The 18,255-nt window shown below is 44.8% G+C and overlaps 1 protein-coding gene across 2 annotated transcripts in view; it reads right to left on the bottom strand.

Annotated features, from left to right (window-relative positions):
* Positions 1-18,255, bottom strand: part of LOC126161821 (zinc finger protein 395) — a 515,999-nt gene that overhangs the window by 97,901 nt on the left and 399,843 nt on the right. For both annotated transcript variants that reach the window (XM_049917923.1, XM_049917924.1), the window contains one exon: positions 9,352-9,527. In XM_049917923.1, coding sequence (XP_049773880.1) covers positions 9,352-9,527 — 176 coding nt within the window. The remainder of the gene's footprint in view (positions 1-9,351; positions 9,528-18,255) is intronic.

The following is an 18,255-nucleotide window of genomic DNA, read 5'->3' as shown; positions in this document are numbered from 1 at the left end:
CAAGTTCTCCACGTACGCGTACACCACCATCACTCTACCACGCAAACATAGGGGTTACACTCGTCTAGTGTGAGACGTCCCCTGGGGGGGGGGGGGGGGGGGGGTCCACCGGGGGCCAAACCGCACAATAATGGGTTCGGTGCGGGGCGGCGGAGGGGTGAAGTGGACTGCGGTAGTCGTCGTGGGGTTGTGGACCACTGCGGCTGCGGCGGGGACGGAGCCTCTCCGTCGTTTCTAGGGCCCCGATTACTATACAATACAAGTAAGGAGGATAATGTCTAGAAAATATATCAGCAGAAGAGATACATATTTGAACATATTTGCTTTCATGGAAATATGCTGCGCTTTTTTTTCTTTTCTTTTTCTTTAATAGAATATATTACAAAGCTTGTGCGTATTCACTCTGTCCCTACATGGAGTAAGCATCTAATGAATTTATAGTCCTCCTCGCGTGCCCCGTAGGACCTTTGAGTGTTCCGGCAATTTTCTAGAAATCATACTCACTTTTCTTCGGCTTTTGTGGTGTTGTGGTGTCCATCTAACGGAACTCAGAAGCACGTATGATATCTATAGTCTTCTACCAGCAACACTAAATTCTCTTCTGACCACTTCATCGCTCACGCATCTTATGTTAACAACAAAAAAAGTAGACAGCAAAACAGACGAAAGCGGAGAGCACGTGAACTTCATTTGATGGTTGGCTGAAACACCGATAACCAAGAGAATACGAGGGAACACAACTTAATGACAACAGAACATGACCGAATGCTGTTACTTCTCACGCAACTAACATTTGCAGAGGAAAGAAATGCCGTTTGGTGTTGCACGTTCGTTTGTGTTCGCTTCGGTGGCACACACTTTTTACTACCGGTACGGTTGCAGCTGTAGTACCATGTAGTAGTGGTAGAAAAAGTAGTAATTTTTGTTGTTGATAATGTTGTTGTTGCTGCTGCTGTGATTGTGGTGCTGGTGGTGATCAGTCAACAGAATGATTTAACGGAAATCTCCATGTTACCGTATTCTGTCCAAGTCCCTTCATCTCTTCACAGTTACTGCAACCTATATCCACCTGAGCCTCCATCCTGCAGTTAACTCTTCGTGTCCCTCCACAGTGATTTCTACATGAGGGCTAAACCCGCGGACGCCGTCATTCTCTAAAAAGATCACTTCAATGCTACAAACAATCATTAAAATTGCGTACCATCTAATGAGTTGGCTTGCGGTTGGAAATCGGCATTTACAATAAAAACTGATCATCACAAAATACGACTAGTTGCAGAAAACCTTTAAAAACAGTAATATTACTTCTACTTTGTCGGAGTTATGACAGAGTCCCATTAACACGGCTCTGTGAAAGAGTAAGCGGTGTAATGATTTCTGTTTACGACTATGTTCCACAAGTTGATATCTACATTCGCATCGTACTAGTCGACCATATTATTATTGCACCTGGCAATGAATCCGCTTGGGTGGGCTCGTGTGTTTACCTGTGTGCTTGTAGCCAATCAAATGACCAGATACTTGGTTCGTGAAGCTGTTCGGTCTTCCAGTGTATAAGACAGTGGATATGGTTTTCGTTTACTGTAATGTCGCCGCATGTTTCCGACAGCCTCAAGGGATCCCAAATGCAATAATATCATGGTTGCGTAGTACAATTTCTCCAGCAAAACTAATAAACACAACAATAAGAATAACAAAAATACCGCATTTACACATAAGAATGTGTAAATAATAGATGTGCACCTAATGATGACAGCAAATTGCTGAAAAGAGTCAAGCCAAACTAAATCTTGCTGTTAAATGCGTGTATAGCAGCAAAGACGGCTGCTCATGAAAAATTGAGATACTGGCTTTATTCACGAAGAAACGACAAATAGTCAACGCGTGAAGAACGTTTATGTATTGAGTGTAAGAGATCGTGTTGAGTAAGTGAGCCGGTCGGGCGCGGCGGCTGAGGAATGGTGGGCGTGGCCGGCCTGAGTCATGGCTGGCAGGTGGAGGAGGAGGAGGAGAGAGGGCGCGCTAAACAAACCGGCCAGCCTGCGCGGCGCTGTGTGAATCACACGCACGTGCGTGCCGCTGCGTCGCACGCCGCGCGGACTGTCGTCCCTGAGTGATTCACTTCCGCTCTGGTGACACCGGAGGCTGCTGAAACCACGGCACCGGTCGGCCATCACCAACCTTAGTCACTGACGTCTCGTGCTGGCAGGAAGTGAGGTTAAAGACGAAGACGGCAATGGCCTCAGGGAGTCACCGAACAACTACCAGGGCCACTGAATGGTGACGAGTGTCATATAGTTCTGTACTTTGATCATATTTTAGCGGAAACAGACTCATCACCCAATAAGCAAGCCCAATATACGCTCACGAATACTACAAACCATGCATCATTATCCCTCGCAACATTCTCATTCCTGTACTCTCAACACACATAATCATACCGGTGTTAAAAAAATGAATTTCATATTTTCAGATAAGGTAGTATGGACCAAAACAAGAGACAAATGTTCGATACACATGGGCTCTAAATTACATACCTTAAGCGTTATGGGCACTTGTTCAGTAGAAGAGATAAGTTTCACATTAGCGAATATGAGCCAGTTATCATACCTCTTGTACCGTGTACGGCACTATAGGTTGGCACTAGCCGATCTGATGAGGAACTTCTCTGAGGAGCAAAAGGGGGTTTATCTGTCGAACAGGCAAGGATGATCGCTGGTTGTGAGGAGAGAAGACACGCACACGGAGACAAAATGGACCTCGGCGTGTGCGCAAAGTGGGGCGCGAAGCGAGTGCGCCGGTGTTTACCAGATGGAAGCTACGCTGGCAAGATCGGTTTGCTTCGTGCACGAGGGAAGGAAGACAAACGGTGACTCAAAGCAAACAGCGGTGTGTGTAACGCGTGTCAAGTGGCCAGACACGTGAAGTGTTAATGCAGCCGCTGGGCTAACGGAAGGTTTGCATAGACTACTGCTATTCGCCAATATTATAGGCTCATCATCTTGGCTGAACATTACCTTACGCTACGTCGGCATCAAATTGCTTGTGTATTGTGCAACATTTGACTTACAAACCAAATGGCTGTTTGAATGTGTTGTGCTAATGAGATTCGTGAAGTGAGATTGTCACTAATCAGGGAAGTAGTTGATGTTCATTTGTATCTGGATGTTTATTAACCACGCTGGTAAAGGCCGCTTGCGGGGACTGTGGAGTCAACTGGCTGCAGTCGAAGCTATTTGTCTTCTAGAACTTGTTATTTCTAGTCTCTGATAGTAAACTGTTTCAGGTATAAGAGGTGACACTGTCTTGTACTTATGTGGACTGGGGTACACGGATGGAGCAAACCGCTGGACAAGTTGTGCGATGGAGCAACGGCCGTCACACGGCCAGACGTTACTGAGTGAGAATGTTCCATTCCTGACTGTATCAAGTCTAATGTTAGTGAACATCCAGATCATCTGGTTACCTTTAAGTCTTCAACAAGTCCTAAACAAAACTGATATGTTCACTTGTATATTCTGGCAAGCTGAAAGATTTGTTAGTTGACCTGGTTATGCTTATTCTGTCTCGTGAGTAAGTGTGGAAGCGACGCACTTGATTTCAGGTGTAAGTAAGATTAGGGCAATTGAAATTTCTCAGGAAGGACAATACCTGGAAGACTAGCATTAAAGATTCAGTTTTTAAGATGTTAATTTGTAAATTTTATCATCAGTATTGGTACGGTTGTAATACGATTTTTAAATTATCGGTTTCCGTAAGGAAATAATTTCATTGGAAGAGTTTAACCTGTACTAGATAATTGTACTTAATATTGCTATTAGATTATCAATGACCGAGTCTGGCGTGACTTTGTCATTTTAAAATAAATGTTTATAGTGTTAATGCTATTCCTACTCAATAAATTGTTCCAGCCTGTTTCCATTGTGGTCCATAGCTTCAGCTATGCTGTTTAGAGCCCATGCTTACTGGGCATTTTTGTTTTGCTCTGGTCCATACTCGCACCTCTCAAAATATGCATCATAATAAAAACGTTTCAGTTTCCATTACTAACGAAATGTTATCTAAATTGTAGTTGTATGCGCAAGGTTCATATAGGCATCCTCAAATGAGTTAGATCCTAGATTCAGATGAAGGATATTTATTCGTCATGACTGGGTGTTGTCTGATGTCCTTAGGTTAGTTAGGTTTAAGTAGTTCTAAGTTCTAGGGGACTGATGACCATAGATGTTAAGTCCCATAGTACTCAGAGCCATTTGAGCCAAGGATATTTATTGACGTCGAAAGTATCTTCGGCGCTTGAGGCAGCGATTGAATGCGGCCGCTGAGCCGCGCCGAGCTGATATACTGTGGTCGCAGCTTGGCTGCACCTAGGCACGTGATCAATCTAGTTCCCTCCAGCAGGCAACGCTGTAGATTGCATTGTCGAGTAATGACTACTTTGAGACTACGGAAAATCCCTTTCTGGAATAGTGAAACCGGGGGTTTTACCAGAGATGTTTGCACTAGAGTGCATGCATAGGGTAATCGAAAATTAATTCCTGAACTTCAATTTTGTTTGTTTACACTTGCTTTTGTTACTTACAGTCTTGTTGCTTAAACTTACAGAAATCGTTCATCTTGGGAAACTGAGTCAAAGAATGCAAGCTTTCACTGGATAGATAGTGTTGATAGTATACAGTAAATACCCCAAAGTCAGTTTTCTCACTCTAGGTTCTGAAATGTGGAACGGACAAAAAAGCGTATGCATGCCTAAAATTTGGGTGGAACGTTAAACTTTACATCCGTGACAAAACGTTGGAGATCATAAAGCTCTGAATCGCTTGATGAAAGTGTCTAAAGAAAACAATAGAGCAGAAAAATGAATATATCGGGCGCGACCACAGGCCAGTTCTGGGAAGGCTGAGAACGACTACCGAAACTCTGTATTTACCAGAATACACTATCTGATCAAAAGCGGTATTCTTGCGGGGCTGACCCATAAATGTGACCAGGGCGCACCCGCCAGTACGGAAGGTGATGATGTGGCGTATTGTCTTGTCACTAGAGAAGCGGCAAATAGCAGAGTGGGACCGTCGGGAAAGCTCAGCGTCCTTGAACGTGGACATCTCCTGGCAAGCACATCCATCAGGAAATTTCAGCGCTTATAAAGCAGATCAAGATGAACGCTGGTGATGTAATTGTGAAAGGGAAACGTGAAGAAACGATCACATGTAAACCGAGGCCTAGCAGACGTCAGGTGTACTGGTGGACAGGGACCGTCTAGCATCGTAGGGGTGCCTTTAAAAATTCGCATGAAATCAGCGGAACGAATCACTCATAAGTTTCAAACTGCTACCAGCAGTCCAGCTTGCACAACGACTCTACGGAAAAACAATGGCCACACATTTCTGTAGGCAGTGTTCAGCGGCGCTCGTGGTGATGCACTGAACAGTGGCTGAATGGAACGACGATTCACGATATACCCTGTGAGAATGGTCTCTGTTTGCCAAATGCGTGGTGAACATTACCTGCCATTTTATGTAGCGCAAACAATGAAGTGTGCGAGGATGTTGGGAAAGGTGGGGTGAGGGGCGGGAGTTCGTAGTTACCGTGTGGTTCCTTTACTGAGCTGAAGTAAATGGTTCAAATGGCTTTGAGCACTATTGAACTTAACTTCTGAGGTCATCAGTCCCCTAGAACTTAGAACTACTTAAACCTAACTAACCTAAGGACATCACACACATCCATGTCCGAGGCAGGATTCGAACCTGCAACTGCAGCGGTCGCGCGGTTCCAGACTGTAAAGCCTAGAACCGCTCGGACACCGCGGCAGGCTGAGCTGAAGTAAACGCTAAGTGCGGAAGGATATGACCACGTTTTACAGAACTGTGTTCGGAGGTGGTGACTGATTATATCAGCATGACAAATGGACTGCTAGAGTTTTGAGCTGAACCGAATGGAACACTTTCGGGAGGAGTTAGAACACGAACTTCGCGACCGACTCCAGCGTCCAACATTCCTGCCTTCTCTGGTTTCGGCTCTTGAGGAAGAATTGGCTGCCATTCCTCCACAGGCATTCAAACAATTCACTGAAAGCCGTCTAAAGGTGAAGGAGGGACAAGACCCATATTAAGGACCAGTAATATGTGACGGAATGCTTTCGAAAAGGTAGTGTATTGCTGTAAAGAATCTACGATCGTATATGTTAATTATTTTGCGTAAAACTATTTTGTAGAGCTGACGTCTACGTGAAGTTTTTGAGCTGAGTGAGCCAGGAGACTGAGGGGCAGAGAGCCCGGCACCTGAACCGCGGCTGGCTTCCCTGCGGAGGGAGGGGCTTAATCAGCCGGCGACAGCGCCACGTGGAACGCGCCGACACGTGTCGCGCACAGCACCCTCCGCCACCACCGCCGGCACCCCTACAGACGGCGCGCCTGCCAAACTGAATGCCTGCGCACGTCGGCCACACTTCCGCCTACAGCCCAAACTAACTTCCTCTCGATGAGGTGATCGCGGAAAGCTAGCAGCCACGCGTCTGGTGAAACATTTAAACCACTGCCATTACTGGTTTGTGACTGAGGCAGTTCATCTCAGGACGGCTGCAGTATATTTGTAAAAAGAAATTGCTGATGATCTGTTTTATCTGCGAATTCCACGCTTCCCTACTGTGATAGAGAATGACAGGAAAAAAATGAGGGTCATTGCTATTCACATGGTAAAGTAAAATCCAGAATAAATACACTACTGGCCATTAAAATTGCTACACTACGAAGATGACGTGCTACAGACGCGAAATTTAACCGACAGGAGGAAGATGCGGTGATATGCAAATAATTAGCTTTTCAGAGCATTCACACAAGGTTGGCGCCGGTGGCGACACCTACAACGTGTTGACATGAGGAAAGTTTCCGACCGATTTCTCCAAACAGCAGTTGACCGGCGTTGCCTGGTGAAACGTTGTTGTGATGCCTCGTGTAAGGGAGAAATGCGTACCATCACGTTTCCGACTTTGATAAAGGTCGGATTGTAGCCTATCGCAATTGCGGTTTATCGTATCGCGACATTGCTGCTCGCGTTGGTCGAGATCCAATGACTGCTAGCAGAATATGGAATCGGTGGGTTCAGGAGAGTAATACGGAACGCCGTGCTGGATCCCAACGGCCTCGTATCACTATCAGTCGAGATGACAGGCATCTTATCCGCATGGCTGTAACGGATCGTGCAGCCACGTCTCGATCCCTGACTGAACAGACGGGGACGTTTGCAAGGCAACAACCATCTGCAGGCAGAAACAGTTCGACGACGTTTGCAGCAGCATGGACTATCAGGTCGGAGACCATGGCTGCGGTTACCCTTGACGCTCCATCACAGACAGGAGCGCCTGCGATGGTGTACTCAACGACTAACATGGGTGCACGAATGGCAAAATGTCATTTTTTCGGACCAATCCAGGTTCTGTATACAGCATCATGATGTTCGCATCCGTGTTTGGCGACATCGTGGTGAACGCACATTGGAAGCGTGTATTCGTCATTGCCATACTGGCGTATCAACCGGCGTGATGGCATGGGACGCCACTGGTTACACGCCTCTGTCACCTCTTGTTCTTGTTCTTGTTCTTCCATTTTCATGAAACTATATCAATCACAGATTCATTCTCGCATATCTATCTTGCGAATAAGTGAGTTGCATTTTCATTTCTAATCTTTATCACTTTCTTTTACAATAGTGCAGCCATGCCTTCTTACAAATAAGCTTTAACCGTCACAAAAGAAGCTGTGTCAGAACAAATCAAAATGGCAACGAGTTACAATCACTTGAATGTTGCCTCAATACTGTGGGTGGTGGTCGTTTCACAAAAGTCCCGTCTTTCCATAAAGCTAATGTTGTCCTTAACACGCAATCAAGTGATAAAATTTATTTTAACATTGTATCTATATCTATACGATACACACCAGTGGAAAGTAGATGGCATAGGGCCCAGTTTATCGTCCAAGATAGTAAAATTGCTTCCCTTACCATTCGAGAACAGTAATAGCTGAAATCTCACCTGCTAATTAATTTAACGCTGTTTCTCAAATGAAAAAGACATTTAAGTGCCCGACGAATATTTGTAGATTCCGCCTTCAAAACCAGTTTCTCGAACGGTATGCCAAGGATTTCAGAGAACAGGCTACCAAATGACACACACACACACACACACACACACACACACACACACACACACACACAATTTCTGTTACACTCCCCTGCCAATTAAACCCCGTGTTACTCAGAACTGCTGTTGGTTCCACGTTTGTTTTTCGTCACTGTACCAAAATACACAACATATTAATATAATAAATGAGATAAAGTCTTTATACGAGTCCGCGACAACTGTCGCTAGTAAAGGAAATTTTCTAATTTGTTATTTGCGTTTTCAAATTTTTTAGACTGTAAAATGTTTTTATTTTGTACTATGTAAAATGTTTTAAAAAACACGATACAGACTTAAGATTGCATTAAAATAGGTCCGCATAATTTCTGAAAACTTGAACCCACGGCGTGGTCAGCATTAAAAAAATAAAAAAAGACGTCGACAAGGACAACTTTATGTCTGCTTTTATTTTAAGAGTTATGCTAATCTATTTCAAAGTGAGGTATATGCTGCTACAGTGATAAAACCTGCAATGTGGTTTGCACTTCTAAATGGTACGTTATAGACCATATCTGTCACTGTTGTGTCTGTTCCTCGCTTCGTTCTGCTGCATTGTTAGCGACGCAACTGCCTTTCCCCCCCCCCCCCCCCCCCTACACTTCTCTATGCATCATGCCCTACTGTGAGCATATAATAACAATTTTATGCCATACCGCTTGATACACAAATCACAGACAAATAAAGTTTTACTAGAATTAACAAAAGGAAAGAAAGTTACTTGTTTCAGGGAAGTTGGGAAATCATCTGAGACAGCTTACCCAAGTAACAGCTTTATCCTTATCCAATACTTCGACGAGTTTTCTAGCCGTCTTGTCCTTCAGAACAACTCCAAAATTTGCGTCATAATAAAGCTGTAACCGGCTGACAACCAGTGTTGTCGACAGTGACGCTATACTATTACGAAAGGTTATTCTGCAATCAATTAAGTGGCTAGAGGAAAGGTTAGATTTTTTTAATTCCTTTCTAAAAGTATGTCCTAATATATATGAAGATAATGATCGCTGTCCGAAATCAATATTCTAAGGAGATAACAATTGTGTGATCGTAGTCGGAGAAAAAGAAAATTATTCTGCACTTTCTGGATCACAATTCTATTCGAAACGACGTCGCAGCTTGTAAGAGAGTGGCGCGTCAGTGCGACGAGAAGCTGCAGTGCCAGGGCTGCGCCTGCCTACCTTCTTGCGCTTGGGCAGGTCGTCGAAGTCGTCGAGCACGATGCCCTCGTCGGCGTTGAGGTGCGCCCACAGCGCCGCCGTCGACCCGGAGGCGGAGCCGGCGTCGCTGAGCGGCGGCGAGGGCGAGGGCGTGCCGCTGCGGCCCGACGCGTCCGACCCGGGGCTCGGCGACGGGCCTGCGGGCAACACACGCCGCCCTCACACACTGCCCAACTCTGCGAGGTAGAATACCGGCCGAGGCACGGCTCTGGGTTCCAGTCCCGACCCGGCGCACTGTTTTAATGTGCCAAGAAGTTCCAGAACAGCGCACACGCTGCTGCAGAGGGAAAGATTCATTCGGGAAAAGTAGTGTTTAGCTTCTCGTCGACAACGAGTGCATAAGCGCCAAAGAACAACCTTGGATTCGATAAGGATGGAGAAGGAACCATCGCGACATCAGCGCTACCCTTTTAGTACCAGTGGCGTCTGCATGAAACTACCATTTTATTAACTTTTTCAAAGTACCAGTGCCATTTGCTTGAAACCAGCAATGACATTGCAGGACAGACACATACACTGATATGACAAAACTCAGGGGATATCTCCTAATATCGTGTCGGACCTCCTTTTGCGCGCCGTAGTGCAACGATTCTACGTGCCGTGGACTCGTTGGAAGTCCCCTGCAAAAATATTGAGCCATGTTGCTTCTATACCTGTCCATAATTGCTAAATTGTCACCGATGCACGATCCTGTGTCAGAACTGACTTCAGACCTATGTCTGCCAGCACTTGTGGACGAGCGGTTCTAGGCGCTTGAGTCCGGAACCGCGCGACCGCTACGGTCACAGGTTCGAATCCTGCCTCGGGTATGGATGAGTGTGATGTCCTTAGATTAAATAGGTTTAAGTAGTTCTAAGTTCTAGGGGACTGGTGACCATAGATGTTAAGTCCCATAGTGCTCAGAGCCATTTGAACCATTCGCCATACCCCAACCCTGCAATCTGATGGCCACATTGTGTACCATGATTCGTCACTCCACACAACGTTTTTCCGCTGTTCAATCGCCCAATGTTTACGCTCCTTACACCAAGCGAGGCGTCGTTTAGCATTTACCGGCGTGATATGTGTTTATGAGCAGCCACTCGACCGTCAATCCCAAATTTGCTCATTTCCCGCCTAACAGTCATAGTACTTGCAGTGGATCCTGAAGCTGTTTGGAATTCCAGAGTGATGGTCTAGATAGCTGCCTGCCTATTACACATTACGACCCTCTTCAACTTTCAGTGGTCTCTGTCAGTCAACAGACAAAGTCGGCCTGTACGCTTTTGTGCTGTACGTGTCCCTTCACGTTTCCACTTCACTATCACGTCGGAAACAGTGGACCTTGGGATGTTTAGGCGTGTGGAAATCTCGCGTACCGACGTATGACACAAGTGACACCCAATCACCTGACCACGTTCGAAGTCCGCCACTTCCGTGAGCGCCCCATTCCGCTCTCTCACGATGTCTAATGACTACTGAGGTCGCTGATACGGAGTACCTGGCAGTAGGTGGCTGTATAATGCACCTCATATGAAAAACTTATGTTTCTGAGGGTGTCCGGATACTTTTGATTACTTGGTGTATCTTTTGTGATAAGAGGAAATAATACTCGGAACATGCTAAAAGTTAGTGGGCAAGTGCGGCGTCCATTAACTTTCACATCGTTTTCGAGGAACCAGTTATTGCCTAAGAATCTTATTGCATTCTCTGACAAGCGCATTTTCCCGGTCTAATTCGTATGAATCTTAGTGTCTCAATATAGGTATAGTTTGTGTGCAGATTGATCTCATAATGTAAGTAATAATACGAATGCATTCGCTGAGATATGTCTACTGTACTGTATCTACGAGGGCTCTGTAGACGTCGATTTGACCAGGCGCCCCTGCACACTTTGTTCTCTTGGCTACACATTGAGGGCGAGAATTGCAAAAACATTATTAGGAATTTTAGGCGCATATATTTTCAATAGCTTATTTTACACACCATGTATAATTTATTGTGCAGAATTAGGGGCTGTTTGATAACTTAATTGTTCTGTGAAACATTTCAGCTGCCATTGCTGCGGTGCGGTTACTTAGTCGATGTATCGGTGCAAAGACTTCGTAGTGGGTCATCGAATCGCGTGTGCGAAACATTAGACGCCTCTTCCGTGATTCTTCGGGTGTCGCAATGAAAATCGTTTTACGCTAGCTTCCATGTTTGTTTTCCAATAGCCTTATTTAACGACAGTGTCGTGCTCAAAAACCAAGCACACGAACAAAACGTCCGCGGATGCCTATGGCCGCCTGGCTTGTATCTTCGAGAAGATGTTTAAATGCGCTTCTTATCGATGCGACTTCGATAGCGCCAACACCCACTGTTTTTTATCAACAGCCTTATCACACCAACCAAAGAACTGTCGTCGTGATCGGGTTTGGTAACCACTGCAGTACCACTATTGTTCTTATTACAGAACTCAAGAGGTCACTGATGTGCCACGCACTAAATCTATATTAAGTATTGCTCTAGTGGGCCTGTAGCAGAAAACAGTTACAGCTAAAGAATTACAGCTACAGAAAGGATCAGAAACAATACACGCCAGTGCCCCACGTTATCCGTCGGTCTAAATCACTTTTACTTTCTGTGAAATGGAATCCAACGCAGTCTCAGAATCTCGTCCACGACGAAATACTCCCAAAACTATAGCGCGCTAGACTTTAAACAGTACCAAATCGAGCGTTATATGACTGAAAGTGGTCAACCTGATTTATAGCCTGATGAAGTACCTCTCGTGTTAACGACATAGCTTTCCGTCGAGAGTGGCATAAACAACAAAGCGTGGAGAGTGGAGCAAACTTGCGGGCGGAGCGCCTGACCTACAAAAGAAATAGGTACAGCTGTCATAAACTCAAAGGTTCGTTTGAACGCTACGAAGTGTCACAAGCCGTGGAGGAATGGCGGTGGTACGCCTTTGCCACATCCCGACCTCTGTTAGCACGCTGGGGTCGCATTCGGGAGGACGACGGTTCAGATCCCCGTTTGGCCATCCACATTTGTGTCTCCGTGATTTTCCTGAATCGCTTAAGGCAAATGAGGAGATGGTTTCTTTGAAACGGGCACGGCCGATCTCCTTTCCCAACTCGCACTTATGCTCCGTCTGTAATAGCCTCGTTGTGGACAGGATTTTCAACGCCAATCTTCATTTCTTCCTTCTCTCCTTCTGACCTTTAAACTGACTTGCCCAGCCAGATACAGCGGGCATGTACACACTATGAACCACGGTGCACCTTTGCGGTTTTCTGCATCTACACCTACACTCCACAAGCAACCTTGCGATGGCTGATGGAGGATACCTCTGGTACAGTTTGCGATAAACTGAAGAGCCAGCATCCGAGTCTCCACTCTGTTTACCAAGGTGGCTCACAAGGAACGCGACAGCAGATGTTTCCAGTCTGATAGAAACGATAAGTGACATAACAACTACAGAAAGCCGCGCGGAGTGTCCGCACGGTTTCAGGCGCCTTGCCACGGATTGCTCAGCCCATCCCATCGGAGGTTCGAGTTCTCCCTCGGGAATATATATATATATATATATATATATATATATATATATATATATATGTGTGTGTGTGTGTGTGTGTGTGTGTGTGTGTGTGTGTGTGTTGTTCTTAGCATTAATTAGTTTAAGTAGTGCGTAAGTCTAGCGACCGATGACCTCAGCAGTTTGGTCCCTTAGGAATTCACACACATTTGAATTATTGAACGAACCGGGAATACAACCTTTGGACCCGTAGTTAGTACCTAACTATTTAGCCAGAATTATATTACTGCATTTGTCTCTTGCAAATCTGCTACATCCCCAGAAACGACTGTAGCTGCATTTAAAAAATGGCCAGGTGCGAGAACGACTCGCGCAGTCTGGGTTCGTACAAACTTAATTATGTATGTAGACAGTTCACCCATTCCGGAAATCGAGAATCTCGACCATTTTTGTCTGTTATCGACGTTTATACTGGCAAGATATCGATCCCAGAAATTCAAAGACTTTCGAGAATGTTTTAATTTCAAGTTCGAAGTCGAGTAACAGATGACAAAAATATGCGTTTTTCTTGTGATATAATTTAAATTAACAATTTCCTGATTTTTTTCCTTTACCGGTACTGTGACGCCTTACTTCTTGCCAAATTTCATAAATCTACACGTACATAACAGAATGTAACCTACAGATTTTAATGAGTGCGTCTGTGAGTGTAAGAATATGTGAGATAAATGGCAGTATCTATTGACTGCATTAATTTAGAAGACTAACTTTCTTGCGCCACCAAAGGACCATAGACCTCAGTAGGTGACATAAATTTCAACTTTATATGTCTAACGGTTCTGCTATAAAAAAAACCCTGTGATATAATTACACATAAACAATTTAGGATGTTACCCTTTACTTGTACTGTGAAATCCTTCTTCTTGCCACATTTCATGATACTAGACCAATAGGCAGTACGATATTGATTTTGATGAATGAGTTTACGCGTATATAAATGGCCCTATCTGTTGATTCCATTGACTTAAAAGCTTCAATTTATTTTCGCACCAAGAAACTAGATCTTAGTATATGATATAAATTGAGACGTCCACCCGTTTCTGAGGAAAAGGGTTTTTAATAGTTAGACAGGGAGACAGACAGAAAACGACGTGGTCCTATAAGGGTTTCGTTTTCACCGATTGAGAAATGGAAGCCTAAAAAAGAAGTTGATGGCTATATCTCGGTAACTAAGAAAGTCGCGAGAACGTGTTGGATTCTGTTTCGCAAGTTCTTGGTCACCATCCGCTTGGGTAAACAGAGATCAGAAATATATTTAACGAGTCAAATGTTATACGGGGAAAAATGTATTCTGAAACCGAGCCATTGGCTTTGAAACACCGAGAGTGGCGTGGCGTGGCGTGTAAGTTGTCCGGTGGCCGGTGGCAGTAGGGGCGATCAGATGTTGCGCTGCCGGCGAAGCCCCGCAGAGCGAGCCCGGCCCGCAAGCTGCCAGCCGCTCCGGCTGACGAACAGTGGGGGGGAGGTGCCGCTGCGGCGAACAATGCGTGGTTACGCCGACACCGTGACCGCTCACACCCCTCCCCCCCCCTCTCACTCTCACTCTCTCTCTCTCTCTCTCTCTCTCTCTCTCATTCGCCAGGATCTCCTGCCGGCTACAGGCTGCCTCACCTCGTCTCACCGTCTATCGGTGCTGGCGGAATCTTCCTGAAGCCTGCAAGCGTTAGCTCTATCTGTCACGCGCATCAAATTAGCCACGTCGGGGAACGCCTTCGCAGATGCATCGATAAACAAGAGCTCCGAGTATCATATGCGATAACGGGTGTCCCACGCAGTCTGGTGATTAACAACGGGTGGAGTGTGCCTACCGCAGATACTCGGACGATCACCGGCCGGTCAGATAGTCGTCTTGAGCGCGAGCACTTTCCTGAATAGTGACCAGAAATGAAAGCTACGTTTGAACATAAACTTTCGTAGTCGCTTACGTGTTTGTACAGGATTCTCATATCCGTGCTCGAAAATACTGTAGTAGTTCCAGTCTTATTCAGTCAACCATTCATTTTCTTTTTGTATCCTATCGCCGATGATGACAGAAGATGTCGAATGGACAGTAGCGAGGGGTAGAACTGCTTGAGACCTTCCACACTGGCATCTGCACTCCGCTATCACCGCACGGTACGTCGCGAAGGAATGTTACCGTTCATCACTTTCGAGGAAATATACACAGGAAGGAAAAATGTCCCTACCTCGTCTGAGACTGTGAAAGCTGATAATACGCCGAGTAACACTTTTGGAGAGAGAGAGAACGTTTATCCTATGGCGTCTCCCATTGGTTCTGGGGCGCTCTCGTGTTGCCTAAATATACCCTCGACGAATCTTTGAATATTCTCTATATTGTCGATTAAAATCACCTAGTAAGAGTTCCAAACCAACAAAGTTCACTCTAGAGTTGGACTAACAAAGGTTTTACAAGCAACGTCCTACGAACACGTCTTCCGATAAATCTTAGTATGTCAATTAATTTTCTCACCACTAGATTCGCTCAATCGTAAATTTTTCTGTGTACTGCTAGACAGTTGACGGTTATAAGCGATCCCAGAGACTGATAATCTGTCGTGTAGTCATACTATGACTAATCTTTTTGTCTATTTACCTGCATTACTCTACCATTTAATTATGTCGGTTGTTCGCTGGCAGTATTTGCATCATCTACAAATATTCTGCGCTGTGTAAAACATTTCTAACTGTGTCTCCTCGTGGTACACAAATGCGTAGTCTGCGAACGGCCCCGGAGAAAAATCAATGTTATTTGTCACGTTCTCGTGTTCACGCAAGTTGTGACATTGCTGTGACCTTTTGCGTGAAGTAAGGGGGACGCTACTGCAGTTTCTGAAAATGCATCTGCATTAAGAACTACGCATTGGAGAAATTACCCAGCAGTTAAATAACCGTGGAAAATTTAATTTAAGAATAGAGGGAGAAGGAGGGGGAGAGAGCTATTAAGACCAAGCTCCTCTCCAACACGACTGTCAGCTGTCATAGAATGTGTGACACTTCACCGTTGCCAATTTTACGACTTATTATATATGGTAATAAGAGCGGAAATTTTATACCTTCTATAAAATCTATGACTCTGTTTAACTCAACGTTTTCAGCATCCACACCCGTACTTTCTTACTTTCCTGCTCCGAACTTGTAATTACGAGTTTATATCAGCAGTATGTAATGTTCAGCAATAAGACGTGTTCGCAAGAAGCATATATTTATATTTGAGAGTACGTAATAACGGCACTAGAGAAGCTCTTGAAAAACTAAAATGCATAACCATGTGTATGATTAAGTTGCTTAGTTAAATCATATGCCATTTCAGTTTCAAGTAAATTACCCACTGACACGCATTAGTTTTTCGAGTAATGTTAAATGGTGGTTACATTGTCACCTTAGAATGACGAGTGAAACACTTTAACGACGTAGGAAACCACACGCTGACAGTAAACAACTTATCTCTGCAGTGTGACGATTTATAGAAACAAATCAAGAAATTGGGACGGGTATATTGGAGCTCAAAAATGTATCACAATATGTAAGAGTAAGATGACCGGAGTGTTGTCATGTTACTGATCACCTGTACTGGATTAGCTTAGCAATTCTCGAGTGGCATCTTCAAACAGCCACCAGACGACATGTTTGTGAGCTACTGCTGTGTGGGCTGGATGAGGTCACCTTTTGAGCGTCCATTGTGTTCGCGGTCTGAGGCTGCAAACTGGAGCACAGACCAGGTTCATCGTGCCGCTATACTGTGTCTTTGTTCGCTTAGTGCCATGCGAGGTAAAAGAACGATCGCCGCTAAGGTAACGCTGTCCAGTCTGTATCACGTCCGTTTTTTTTAACAGGATCTGCCTCCAGAGATAACGGCGGCAGTGTCCCACTACTAGGATGATAACTGGTTGCAACTCAGAATATCAACAACCGCAGATTTTCCAAAGATGTCGCCCTCCAAATTGTGTGTACACCGTACCCGAAATACTCCGCTTTGGCATTCCCTGCCCAAACAACACACATTATTGTGATATGCCATTACTTGACCGCCCACGTGTGCTGGCCCTGTTGGCTAGTTCATTCGCCTCAGGTAGTTTCCGACTGCAAATAATTTTTTTTTCTACTTATATTGATGTTGGCGAAAGCAAGGCCACGTAAATACTGTCGAAAACTTCGTGTCTTTGGCTGAACGTTGGAATAAGAAAACAAAGAGCATTTGCTAAGCCGGAACAGCTACACCAGCAGTCTTCCCGGAACGCTTTGTCCTACGGTCGCAGTTCCGAAGGCCTTGTTGAGAAATTAGGCCTTGCCGGCGTAATCCAACAGCGCTGCGCGACTGAGGCTATGAAGAAACCAAAGTAAACGAAACAGGGAAGGCACGTGCATGCCGAGAATGGTCAGCAGGCTCTGTAAAAGCCAGGCATACAGGAAAATGCGATCCGTTCGCTAGCTGAAGTTATTGACACCAGCTCCGACGTGAGGTAATCAGTAGTCTGTATAATCGCAGGGTCAGGTACTCAGCAGCCATTGAGTCAGTGTGTCAGGTAGCGCTACAGTAACAGGAAAAAAAATCTCGAGGCGCTGTTTTAGTTCAATTGTACGAAATTTAAAACTGTTGTAAATACGTATAGGATGCCTTAATGTGTTTTTGGTGTTGCCCACAGAAATGGGAACTCGAGGTGGGTGTTATTCGCTGCCTCTGAGCACACCACTGTCTCTCGATCAGCTATGTACCCCTTGGAGGTGTAAAAAACTGAAGCCTCTAAGTCGATGCAGTCAAAAGATACGGCCATTTACGTAACACATTTTGGTACGCGCAAATTCACTCGTCAAGACCTACAGGGTACTTTCCTTTAGCCTAGAATCATGAAATTTGGCAGAAAGTGAGGACTCTCAGTACAGTCAAAGAGAAAAATCCGAACACCGTAAATTTGTAATTATATCACACGAAAATTTTTTTGCCCTTTGTTGACTGATTTTCAGTCCGTTTGTGCGTCCGTTACGCCCCCTTTTTCTCAGGATCAGTTTGAGGTATCAAGTTGAAATTTATGTCACATACTACAATCTATAGGTACTAGACGGTGTAGTAGATATATATATATATATATAGGCTTCTAAGTCAATGCAAACAAAAGGTTTATGTCATATATTTTGATAGTCGCAAACTCGATCATCAAAACTTATAGGGTACTTCCCTTTGACCATGAACCTTGAAATTTGGCAAGAAGAGAGGATTCACAGTACAAGTAAAGCACAAAAATCCGAAAATTGTTAATTTTTAATAACATCAAGTGACAAAATATTTATTTTGTCATTTGTTATCC

Source organism: Schistocerca cancellata, chromosome 2 (genome assembly GCF_023864275.1).
Source record: "Schistocerca cancellata isolate TAMUIC-IGC-003103 chromosome 2, iqSchCanc2.1, whole genome shotgun sequence".
Lineage (NCBI taxonomy): Eukaryota > Metazoa > Arthropoda > Insecta > Orthoptera > Acrididae > Schistocerca > Schistocerca cancellata.
Note: the sequence above shows the minus strand (reverse complement) of the source record. Positions and strands in the feature narration are given on the sequence as shown.